Here is a 13031-nt window from a genome sequence, read left to right as displayed (position 1 = left end):
ACTTCATTTTCTTTTTGTATATTCAAGATGAATAGTGTTTAAAAAATCAATATCCCTAACATAATAATGAAATTTATTATATATTCATGAATATATGTCTCGATAAATTTTATCCCCATAATTACCGGTCTTTTAAATAGAGGAAAACGTATCGCTCATTTCACATGATAAGGAGAAAAAATTATTAGAGCAAAATTAAACTATGAAAATATTATGAAAGGTTTATAGATAAGGTTTGTTTTGACTTTTAACCAGCCATTGCGCGCTTCTCTTTTTCATTTTCAACAGGCCTCTTAAATTCAGCCGGGGCTATAACTATAAGTAGCTAGCCTTTTCACTTACCAGTAAAGGGACTACTACTTGTAGCGTCCGGTGTACTAGTGACTAGGCCAAAACGGGGGCTTTGATTGAATGCAAATGAAAGAAGAATTGGAATTTCCTCCTGCTTATGATAGATGTCCGATCTTGAAAGATTGAAGATTAGCAATTATGACCTTCTTCATTATTTTCCAGTATGAATTTGATTGTATCGGATTAGACGTCGTAGTACATATCAAACACTATTGGTTTATACATCATACCAATAGTGACCAAATTCATGCTTTTCTCTCCCAGACAGCATAGTCGTTCCCAGAAGTTGAAACCTGGTAATTTGGGGGAATAAGATTACCAAGATCAAGCTTTGGCCCAATCTTGACAATGATTTTGTCATCAATCTTTGCCACATAAAGATCAGAATCTGAGGCCAAAATCTGCACTTTACTGGTTGCTGTAATCCCATTCCTTTTCCTCAGGGTAGATAATTTAGTGATCCCATCCTTCAGTCCCCAATCGAACAAGTGGTCGTAGAACTACCAAAGAGAGAGCAACTTCTTATGTTAGAGAAAACAGAGGACATAAATTCTACTAGTATTCATCCTTGTATTAGTATTTAGTACTTACCAGAGATGGAATTCCAGGATGGGTGAGAATGTAGGCATATCCTTGCATCACTTTGTCTGATGGGAATGGCCAAAGCTTCTGAGTAGAGCCAGTATCATGATTATCAATAAAGGTGACGGCATTTTGAGGCAAAAGTCCAATCAGTCCTGGGGGATTTCCATTGGAATCTTTCAATCTCCACAGCTCCCCCTGTACCGCAACCTGAAGAATCCCTTTGGTAGTAAAATCAAATGCAGTTACAGCTCCACCCCCATTTTGGACCCACTGAGCTAATCTATTCCTGTGACCATCCTGGTTGTAATCCGGCTTTCCATCCTGCCCATAGGAAAGGGAATCCCACAGTTCCCCGACTGCAAAGCCAGGTTTAGTGTTTTGCATATAAATTTTGGTGATGCTCGGGGCATACCCCTTGACAAAATCAAAACGCCAACCATCGAATCCAATATCAGACTTGAGCCAGTTCATCCAGTCCGATAACTCCCTCTGTACTCTTGAATTGAGATGATCAATGTCAGGAGCACCCCCAAAACCATCTCCAGTATCAGGATTCCCAGTTCCATCAGAATACTGAACATCATCTTTGCAAATGCAGGACGGTCCCCAATCAAGACGGTCATCAGGAGTCCCTCCCTCGAAGATGCAGTAAATTCCTCTGCTATCTTGTTTATCAGCACATCTGTGGTTTATGACTATATCAGCCACACATTTTATCCCTTTGTCATGGAAAGCCTTGATCAACGTTTTCAATTGTTGTTTGTTCCCATACTTGGATGCATCAAGATCATACAACCTCCCTGGCATATATCCTGCAAAAATTAATGGAGGAAGAAAACAGAATTTATTTAGAGCTCCTCATCCCACAAAATTAATATCCCAAATATCATCTCCTGCATTAATATATACGGAAGCAAAAGGAAAAAAGAAAGGACTTGAAGGTATAATCTAACCTTGAGGTGCCACAGAATGAGAAGGTGGGGGTAACCAAACATGAGTGACCCCAGCACTGGCTAAGTCTGAAATCTGGTTCAGGAGGAAGTTGTACCATCCACCTTGCTTGTTGCTAGATTCCCAATTGAACCCCTGAATTCAAATGAAAGAAACTAGTAGTAAGGACTAAGGATGCATATATATATATATATATATATATATATATATGAAAGAAACAAGCTGTGTTAGCAGAGAAATCATTTGTACCTGAAACAACAACGTTTGAGCTGCGACGTTAGGGAAAAAGCATACACCGGCAATAAGAAAGAAATAAGCTAAAGAAATCATAAGATTCTTCATGGGGTTGCAATACAGAACTAACTAAGACCTGCAGGTCCGTCAATGAAACATGGATTGAGGACCGTGTATATATAGAAGATTTTCCACTTTGTTATTGACTAAACTGCTAAAGGTGTATATGGAATGAAATCTGAAACATGGATGCAAGGATGAGGATTGAGGACCGTGTATATATAGAAGATTTTCCACTTATTTGTTGGCTAAACAGGTTAAGGCGTGCGTACATGGAATGAAATGATGCCGATGAACTTGAATTCTTTGCTTGAAATATCATGCGCACAAAAAATGGAAAAGTAGCCATCTGTTCACACTGATAACGCCCGGGAACATTGTGAAACTGAGTAGGATTAGAGCAGGAGTTTTCTACAAAACGTCTGTGTTTTTGTCTGTTTATCTTGTTGGATTGGATGTTAAGTGCGTGACGTACGTCAAGTCTCAAGACTCAACCCCCAGGCTACTTGACCAAGTATTATATGCAGCCGGACAAACTTTCTTGAAAAGATGCGCTCCTAACTCCGGTTGATTTATTTCATCCGAGACCCACTACCAGTCAGGCTCCTCTTGATATTCTTCGTGGACTTGATGAATTTATACCAGAGAATATGGCAAACAACAGTTATTCAGAGCTCACCCTTCCGTCTCATTTCCCATTCTATTTAACTAGTCTTGTAATCCATTTCACATACTGCACTAACCTTTTCTCATTGTGTGGCCACGACCCTTCTGTTTTCCTTCTTTCTTCCAGGATCCCAACACCAAAGAAAAAAAAAAAGGGATGACAGGACAAAGCTAATTTACAGCGTGCAAACTCTGCAACTCATTATTTATTGACATCCTATGGCTTGACCCCGTTTGGATTGCATTTTCCGTCATTTTTCATGGAAAAATTACTGTAGCGATTTGATGTATATAAAGGAAAAAGGTAATAAGAAAATATGATCACAGAAAAACGACGCAATTTTCTGACAGAAAATGGCAATCCAAACAGGCTTGACAATGTACCTAACCAAATTGAGCCAGTCACCTAACCCAAACCCAGCACATGTTCACCGTGTAACAGCAGTCTTCTAACAATATTAGGTATAGTATACTGATAGGCTTTTGGAATCTACTGTCTTATCACAGGAGAACAAAAATTTGTAGCCGGATCAAATCTTGACGGCACTTGACGCCACTAGCCCTGCACCCAAGTGTAATTCTTTTGCCAATTGTGTTTGCTTCCCAAATTGTAGCCTGACCTTCCACTTCCACCATGGCCAGAATTAATTCCCTTCTTTGTCATGACATGTATGATTCCACGTATGACTTAATCATGGTTTTCTAGGCTAGGCACAGTACTTATTAATTTCTATTATCAAGCTGTGATCCCCTGACATTTTACAGTCCAAGAACTCGAATGACGCCCTGACAGGCTGTGATCCCCAAACCATAAGAAAAATAAAACAAAAGAAGGCACGGAAAAAGTAATTGAGCACCAACACAGAAGAAGCCTTCAGTGCTAACGAGATTCTAGATGGCTGGTCAAATTTAATTATCATCTCTTTTACTATAGTGAAGGACATAAATCAGTTCCAAGGTATGTGACCAAATTAGCTCCTCCTAAAAGGACCAGTCAATTTGCTCGGCGAGCTGATCTTGATCTTCAATTGTAACCTTATATAAAATATCAAGTTCTCTGCATTATAAACAGAAAAGACAGCTCAAATTCACTGACGATCTCTCAGTTAAGAAGTCATTTCCATTTCCTGGAGAATGAATACCATTATGGCAATGCATTGCAGCTTCAGCCTATATTCAATGGTAGGAATGCAGAAGATGAAACTTACTTCCTGCCAGAATGCCTTTACTCACGGTAATTTATGAGAAAGTTGATAAATAATTTAAAAAATAACAACAGATCAAATAGCAAGTATAAAAATAAAAAAAAAATAAAAAAAGCGATTTATATTTTAAAGAAAAAAGGGTTGCCTACTAAAGGAACACCCTCAAACAAAGAGATTTATAGTTTAAAGAAAAAAGGGTTGCCTGTAAAGGAACACCCAAGCAAAAGATTACCAGTTTCCCCTCTGACTTTACTTTTGTTGTCCTAACAATGTTAAGATTCAAAGAAAAAGAAAGAGCAGTAGGCCAACATAGTATACAAGATATGATTAATCCAGCAAGGAATGGAATAAATCAGGCCACAAATCATCAAGTCCAGAAAACAATCACCAATTTTCTGGTATATTGAAATACCAATGAACATTCTCTAGCAACAGCTTTCTGTAACTTTCCTTCCTTTTCCACCAAAATTCTTAATAAGCAAAGCATGTATGCTTCAAAGCCTAGACTAAACCAGAAGAACTTACAAAAAGGTACTCAGTGCCAGAAATTTATTTTCTTCACATCCAAGTGAAGACTAAACCATGAAGCATGTAATAATAGCATTCACATGATAAATGTGTCATAAATTTTCTATTTGAAATTCTGAAGCAAGTTACACATTAAAGAGCAGGCCTTTCGTAAGAGAAATTGGCCTAGCAATTGAACTAGTTTTTGTTTTCCACCACATGCTTGCACAATGCTGAAGAGTAACAACTTGAAACACTGAGGCAAGGGAATACAAGAGCTCAGCTTATCATCAGAATTAACCAATCATCAATCTCATCACATCTTTGCAGGCTTTGGAAAAATGTCTGGTGTAAACTTCTGTGCCGCACTAATGCTTCCCTTGATCTTCATGGCCCCTCTGTACAACAAAGTTAAAGAAAAAGCACCATCAAGAGTTCCAATCATTGAACAATCCTTAACGGTCAACAATAAGTAGTAGCAAAATTTTCCCACCTCATAAAAGCAATTTGGGGATTCATCTTTCCAGCGGCAATCTTGATAAAATCATTGTCAGTGAAAGAAAAAGTCGCATCTGGTTTTCCATCCTCATATGTCCCTATATACCCAAAAACAGGAAATAACCGAAATAAATTAGCCAAATGCAAATTATAAAAGGGAACACAGATCTCACAAACTCCAATCTTGTTTGCAAAAATTGGATCTTAATCTCCACTTTTGTATCATGTTGGGGGATCAGATACTAAATATCAGTAAGAGTCAGGCTATGATCAATATATCTATGCAACGTTACCATAAATTTAAATAATGAGGTCCAGCATATAGTTAGATCACTCAAATTGACTTGAAGCTATAGAACAGTAGTGTACAGTATACTACTCCTACGTGTGGAATTTTTTCAATTTACAAACAAAATGGAAGTAAAGTAAGGAAATTGAGAATTCAGTGTCCCCCAATTCTTGCAAATTAAGGAAATTAAATTAGAAAACTTGAAAACCAGGAAAAAAAAAATAAAGCTCAAACCTTTCTTAACCTCTCCTTTCTTGAGATCAACAACATAAGACTCCTCATTGAATCCAAGTTTCTGTAATCCAAAAAGATATTAAAAAAAAAACCCAATTAACCAAATGGGTGAAAAAGCAGAAATACAAAAGCCAGATGCAAACATAATAGAAAGCAGGAGTTTTGTCTTTCGCAGGGGGAAGAAAAACGGACCTTAGGGGCAATATTAAGCTGGTAAACAAGGCCAATTTTCTTGGTGAGGGCTTTACCGGCGTCAGTTGTGAGGTGGAGCTTCATTTGCTCCATCAGGGCGTCGGACTTGAGCTGGACCGATTTCTCGTCGGAAGCCATGTCCTCTTCAGCAGCCCCCACCGGTTTTTCGCCTGAAATAAGCCGAGGATGCTGATGTAGCTAGAATAGCCGAATTTTAAAAAAAAACGAAATTGGCAAAGAAGAAGTTTGGATTTTTAGCGTGTGATGGCGGATGAAATATTGAAGCTCGGGCCAATTTCAGCAGTTTTCTTTCTGATTTATTACTGCAGTATGCTAGAAGATCGATAACAGACGCAATCCAAGAAGGTACCGTACGTCAACGGACGTGTCACTGTGTCAGACGACGCTTGCGTACGAAATTGATCTGGTTACTGCTACTGGCAATATATTAAAACACTAGAGGTACTTGAGCTGTGCAAAGCACAGCTCGGCCCTAGAAATTTAGGGCCTGTTTGGAACCTGAGTTTTTTGGGAGTTTGTCTAAAACTTTACTGTAGTGTAAGTTTTTGAAAAAATTTTGTAGAAATTTTTGTAAGGTGAAAAACTTTTTTGTAGAAGCTTTTATAAGGTAAAAAACTTTTTTTTCCTTTTCTTTTTTTTTTCTTTCTTTTTCTTTTTCTTTCTTTCCTTTTTCTTTTCTTTTCTCCCTTCTCCCTCTCCTGTTACCTCTGCCTTCCCAGTTCCCAGCAGCCATGGCCCGCAGATTTTTTTTTCTTTTCTTTCTTTTTCTCTCTCTTTTTCTTTTTCTTTCTTTCTTTCCTTTTTCTTTTCTTTCCTCTCTTCTTCTTCTTCTTCTTCCTTCCTTCCCCATCCCTCTTCCCTCGCGGTACCAGACGAACCAGCAGCCAGCCTAACCAATTTTTTTTTTCTTTTTCTCTTCCCCTCTTCTCCCTCTCTGCTCCCCTCTACTCCCCTTCACCATCCCCCCTCCCTCCCGAAGCAGAGAACCAGCAGCCATGGCAGATTACAATTTTTTTTTTTTTTGCTTTTTCTCTCCCCCTCTCCTCCATCTCCCTCTCCCTCTCCCTCTCCCATTCTCCTCCCCTCCCCTTCCCCCGCCCCTTTTGCCCAATCCGATTGTTCGACCAGATCGCATCTGCGATCTGGTACCATGCGACCAGAGAGGAAGCGGGAGGGTGGCCAGGGAGGGGAGGGGAGGGGAGGGAAGGAGAGGGGGAGGGGGAGAGGGAGAAGGAAAAAAAAAAGAGGTAGGCCGGCATCAGAATAGGTGGTCGGCGCCGGAAACAGTGGCAGAGGTGGTGGTGACCGGCGGCGGAGGGATGGCCGGCGATAAAGGTGTGGTGGATAGGAGTAGGGGGGAGAAAGAAGAAGAAAAGAGGAAGTTTTTTGTGCATTAGAATTTTGAAGTGTGTAGGTTAAAAAATTTGATAAGTTTTTTTGGGTTCCTGTAGCTAAAGTTGTTAAAAAACTAGTAGCTAAAAAACTTGGCCTAAAAACTCAGTTCCAAACAGGCCCTTAGTCTAACATATAACATCAAATTATTTTGGCACATGATGAATGAATAGAAATATAGGAGAAAATTGAGTATCAAAACAATTAAAATTGACAAATGTTATTTGAACTCTCATTTTTATTAATCATACTTCCACTATTATTTTTATCATATAGTTTTTATTTATTATAGGATTACAATTAACGAAATATGGAGTATAAATAAAATTTCTCTCAAAATTTGTTGTGAAGAGAAATTCTATCTATGAAATCAACCCCCTATTTATTGTGATTTAAATAAAAAATTTTAAACCACTATTATGATGATACCCAAAAAGGAGAGAGAATTAATACACTACAAGCGCATTGTTGTATTAATAGCAGTATAGTTTTAGTTGTAACTAAACCAAAAGTAGTCATAATACTTCCAGTACTTTAATAATGAGAAAAAGTTTAGAAAGCCACTAAGATATGGTACAATCTTCAACATCAATATAACTTATTATAAACTTTCACATTTTCATTCTTTTGATAGAAGAATTTAGTTCATCTATTTAAATCCCACCTAAAAGTGACAACATTATTCTACAACTCCGTAATATAAATAGCAAGGTTAGATAAAAATATGAATTACTACATTTCCAGATCTACATATACAAATTAGAACTAAATCATTTTTTTTATTGCAAAAACATATTCCTAATCAAAATTGAATTTTCTAACAATTTTTTGTCAAGTCACACTCTAGGCTGAAAGTCTTGACTGTGACTTCCACCACCAACTACAAATCCTTGTATGCCAACCCAATTGATACTACAACACTTGAGTAATTAAAAAACAAACAAAAATTAACATTAGTTTAAATATATACACAAAATCTTATTGGATCCTTCAATTAAATTGAATAGACCATAAAGTAATTCCAAAGGGGGGAGTGGGAGAAAGAAACATAGAAAAACAAAGGTAGACGAAATTCTAGTTAGATTTATCTTGGTGGAAGCATCACATGATATATCCTTTCTCCTAAAAAAATACACAAAATTGTAGATAATTACAAAATGTAACAAAAAAAAGAAAAGGAAAAAATGTGAAGTAAGAAATCAAATCTTGGGAGGTGAAAAGAAAAGAATGAATTTTTGTTTTATTCTTCATAGAAAATGATCATTGGTATAAAATGAATTCTAAGATTTTTTTACATATTTTAATACTTCACCTTTTATCCATGAAGAAATATCAAATAACAACGTCATCCTATAAATTTAACAAACAAATGCTAGTTGGCTATAACATTATGATCGAAGAATAGAGCAAACATGAGAGATTAGAGATACAGAAAAAAAGAAAGAAAAGAAAATGTAAAATGGGATAAAAAAAATAATAAAGACTTCTCTTTGTTAAGTAGCTAATCATCTCGACGAAAAAAATGACAACAATCTTAGTTAGATTAGTTTTAAAAAATAAAAAAATAAAAAAGGTAAGGGATGATAACAGCTATGGCGAGAAGAAGAATAAGAAGAGATGGAGTTGATTTTCTCAAGGAGAAAAAATATTTAAATCCTTTTGGCTCAATTGAATCAAAAATGATAAAAAACAAAAACGCCCCCTGTAGTAAACCTAATACACAGAAAAACCCCCCGTGATTTCAAAATATACAACATAACCTCTCATGCTTTGAACTAAATTGTAAAGGTGACGGAATCCGTTAAACTTAACGGAAATGGACGAAATGACCAAAATGCCCTGATATAATTAAGCAAAAGACAACTCAAAAAAATCATTTGTTTTATTCTCTAAATAGAGAGAATTGAGGGTTAAAGGGTAGAATAGGCATATTTGATAAAAATTAGGTATAAAATTTTTTTTTTAGGTTCCAATAAGTCATTTCCGTTAAGTTTAATGGATTCCGTTATCTTTACAATTTAGTTCAAAGCATGAGGTGTCGTATTGTATGTTTTGAAATCATAGGGGGTTTTTTTGTGTATTAGACTTACCACAGGAGGTTTTTTTGTTTTTTACCCAATCAAAAAAGTGAAGGAAAAAATTAGCTAAAATAATCAAGATTCCACTTGTCAAAAATATGCGTAATACATGTGTCAAAAAGATAGGCTGCTACAATTACTTGACTTTCTTCTTATATACAAGATAGATAGAAATTAAACAGGCAGCAAATTGAAATTGCGCTGGGCGTGGACTGTGATTGATTCTTGAGTCCACGTGAACGAGGCGAGGCAACCACGAAAGCTGCTTCTTGGATTCATTTGTATTTCTTGGATTTACTTGTGTGTTCAAAATGATTTTAACCGGAACAATGGCTCCATTTGGTTATCATAATTTGTTAAAATGATTTTAAATATTATTACACTTGCATCATAAGTCTTGTTTTTTTTTTCCCTTTTGTTCTCCCTTTTTTTTTTTAAATGCTAAGGAAAGATAATTGTTTTGTTTTTCCTTTTTGCCCTCCTCATTAGTATTATGACATCCATGTCTTGCTTATACCGTGACCCTTATTCTCAACCTCAAAAAAAAAAAAATGTCCACGTTTGATGCTAAATTGAAAATCGAGTCTCCCACACCCCCCGGTTAACCATTAAACAATGGAGCTATTTTTCTTTGAGTAAATCTTATATACACTGACAGTGTATACACTATCACCATTAGATTTATGACATGTGTACAAAAGTTAAATTTTAAATTCAAAATTTACATAGTTGTCATTCATTCAATGCTGACGGTATATACACTATTAGTGTAGGAAAGATTAATCTTTTTTCTTTTCCCTTTATTCCCTCCGTATTCTTGAGGAATTAAATTGGGGGTTTCTGTTTTGCTTTGAGGCCCAATACTACGATGCAGCGCATGTGGTGTAAAGTAATCTTGAACCCTCAAGTCCCAACTGCCTGGGCAGTATCTAAACCCATGATTGTCATCCCTGTAGTGGCCTGTAACGGAAAATGCGGTAGGTTGCAGCTCGTAGGTGCCCGAACTATTCCACTTGTCAAAAATATATGTCATACATGTGTCAAAAAGATAGATTGCTACAGTTACTTGGCTTTCTTCTTATATACAAGGTAGATAGAAATGGACATACAGACAGGTACGACTGGTCCAACAAGCCGACTTTGTGGTTTACTGCTTAATATATGGGATAATTTCAGAAACCTCCCCTGAAATGAAATATCACTTTAGTTTTCTTGAGGTTTTCAAAATCTCCCTCGAATTCACATTTTAGTAACATTGTCAACCTTTCTAATCAAAAGTAATATTAAAAAATTCATGTTTGAGGAGAAAGACTATTTTAGTGCCCTTAATACCCTTAGGTTATAAAAAATTGATAATTTTACAAACCAAGGAAAAAGTACTAAATTGAAACCATCTCAAAAGTGAGAGGATGAAAATTGATAATGATTTATGTTATGATCAATAGTTACTTCTACGGGAGAGAGAGACAGTAAAAGCAAATACTATTATTTAAACTATTTCTACAAATAAAATCCTCCATAGTGTTGAAACAATTAGCATGTAAAACTCGTACATTTTAGCAAAAAAACTCAACAATAGATGAAATTCAACTGTAATATCATACAAAAAATTTACTCAAACTAGACTGACTTTTTATATGGGTGTGAAAGATGAAAATTTTATTATAAAAATGAAAAGCCAGAATTTGAAAACCAGCAGGGTCTGGAGTTTCAATTACTTAATTTCTCTCTAGCTCTACATGAATAGTAGCAAATAAATAAATAATAGATAAACATAGTTGTTAAACACAAAAAAGGTAAAAAAAAAAGGAACCTGTAGCTATTTTTCTTCAAATGTGTTGAATATTTTATGGATTAAATCCTATATTTCATTAACATTTGCAATTCAATTATATATATATATATATGAATGTATTTATGTATGTATAGACATTGTTAAAGCACGAAATTTAGAGAAAGAAAAACAAGTTTAGAAAATTTAAATATGAAGGTATTATTGATAATTCTTCACATTTGATATTAGCATATGATTCCACCCTCATTTCAAGGGTGCTGAGCAATATTTTGAAAACCTTAGAAGAGTTAGGTGATATTTCATGAAACCTCAGGAGAGGTTTCTGAAATTATCCTTTAATATATCTCGCAATTCCCATTGATTGTTTTCTGCTAAAAGTTTTTAGACTTATAATGTATAAGTAGAATGGGTTGAGAATTGCGATGGCAACAAGGATTAAGCCATTTGATGTTTTAGTTGAACCCAACTCGATTAGAATTTTATTCCAATTTGCTTGGTGGACTAATCAGGCTGAAGTTTTAAAGAGTACTTAGCTCGACTTTATTCAATCAACTGGCTTGCAATCCTATTCGAGTCCTTAATCAAGCTGCTCAATGGACTCGAGTTTAATTAATATTAAGTTGATTCGAGTGAATTTATGAGCATTCATGAGTTAATTCGACTCATTTGTACGCAAATTTAGATTATAAGAATCTCAAGTTCAGCTATAATTAGTAAATTTCCTAAGAAGCAAAAGCAAAAAATGGCTATATTTTTTACGTTTTTCGTGAATTCATTTTTTAATTACATTTTTTATCTTATATATATCAAATTGTTATAAGACATTTTTCTATAGAGGTTTCAGAAAACAGTAATCCAAACGGAAAATATGCCTAGAAAAGAAAACCAAAAACAGTAATTGAAATGACTCCAATGCTTATATCCAAAAGGTCAAACCCATGTTGATATTTTCCGTTCTTCAAATGCTAAAGTTAAATTGTAAGATCGCGGTTTTTTTTTTTTTTTGGTCTATATTTCCTGGGAAGATGGGCTTGTATGACCATAACAATATGGGCTGGGAAGAACAATCAGTACTCACTACTGAGCCTATCCATTTAATTGTTTTCTTTTGCTATCTTTTTCCTCCCGAAGAGGGGCAGGAACAGCTGCTTCCCTGAAAGTTCATGGTCAAGATTTGGTCAAAAAAAAAAAGTAAGATCTAGATTTCATCTTATATTTCGTTTTTCATATCATGTGTGAAGCACACAAAATTTTATTTTATAATTATACGTTATTGAAAGTGAGTTACGCCGTGTACAGATAGAGTTACGTCGTGTGCATTTTACACAAAACTATCCTGAACGGATTTCCTGATAACCGTTTGGGCCCCTTGTCCCCTTCGTTTCTCTTCTTTCACGAAAACCAAAGGTTTTTGCAACAATTGTTAGAACAATAAGTGATATGTAAGTAGTGCACTCATCTGGTCCGGTGATGATTTAGTCCCCTCCGGAATATCTCAAAACCTCTTCAGGCCCTCCCTTCCCCATAGTGTAGGAAGCTATCGTATCGACCAAAAAAAAAAGTAGAAGAGTCTCATGCTCATTGGTAATTTTAGATGAATTAGCAGTATATACATATATATAAACATAATGGTTACAAATCACAATATTACTATTCGAGTGTGACGTTTTCTTGATTTTTCAAGCATCATGCTAAAGGGCATGAGATTTCTTGGCATTTACAATCCACATATGGATCACATGCATCATAGACTAACTCAAATGAGAGTGATAAGTGCTCTCTATAAAGTAAATCGAATTAGAGGTGCAAACAAGTCGAGTCGATTCGAGTTTTGATCTAATCGAGTCTAACATTCAGTTAATTTTATAAAGCTTGAGCTCGATGAGCTCAAAATATCAAGTTCGAACTCGAGTTTAAAAAATAAAAAAATAATAATTATTTTATTTTTAAAAAATAAAAAATAAATATTTTTA

General features: G+C 35.5%; 2 protein-coding genes across 2 annotated transcripts; both read right to left on the bottom strand.

Annotated features, from left to right (window-relative positions):
- Positions 1–480: 480 nt before the first annotated feature.
- On the bottom strand, positions 481–2369 carry LOC113713840 (alpha-amylase-like). The gene is made up of 4 exons (XM_027237644.2): positions 2137–2369; positions 1890–2022; positions 943–1748; positions 481–851 (listed from the first exon to the last, which is right to left on the bottom strand). The coding sequence occupies exons 1-4, from the start codon at positions 2227–2229 to the stop codon at positions 597–599; spliced, it is 1287 nt and encodes a 428-aa protein (XP_027093445.2). The 5' UTR covers positions 2230–2369; the 3' UTR covers positions 481–596.
- Positions 2370–4424: 2055 nt separating this feature from the next.
- LOC113713191 (sterol carrier protein 2-like) lies at positions 4425–6091 on the bottom strand. Its single transcript, XM_027236847.2, has 4 exons — positions 5773–6091; positions 5581–5641; positions 5053–5155; positions 4425–4957 (listed from the first exon to the last, which is right to left on the bottom strand). Exons 1-4 carry the CDS (start codon positions 5908–5910, stop codon positions 4876–4878), a joined length of 384 nt encoding a protein of 127 aa, XP_027092648.1. The 5' UTR covers positions 5911–6091; the 3' UTR covers positions 4425–4875.
- Positions 6092–13031: the final 6940 nt, after the last annotated feature.

This window comes from Coffea arabica, chromosome 10c, assembly GCF_036785885.1.
Source record: "Coffea arabica cultivar ET-39 chromosome 10c, Coffea Arabica ET-39 HiFi, whole genome shotgun sequence".
NCBI classification, from domain to species: Eukaryota; Viridiplantae; Streptophyta; class Magnoliopsida; order Gentianales; family Rubiaceae; genus Coffea; species Coffea arabica.
The sequence above is the reverse complement of the archived record's forward strand: the minus strand, read 5'-3'. Positions and strand labels throughout refer to the sequence as shown.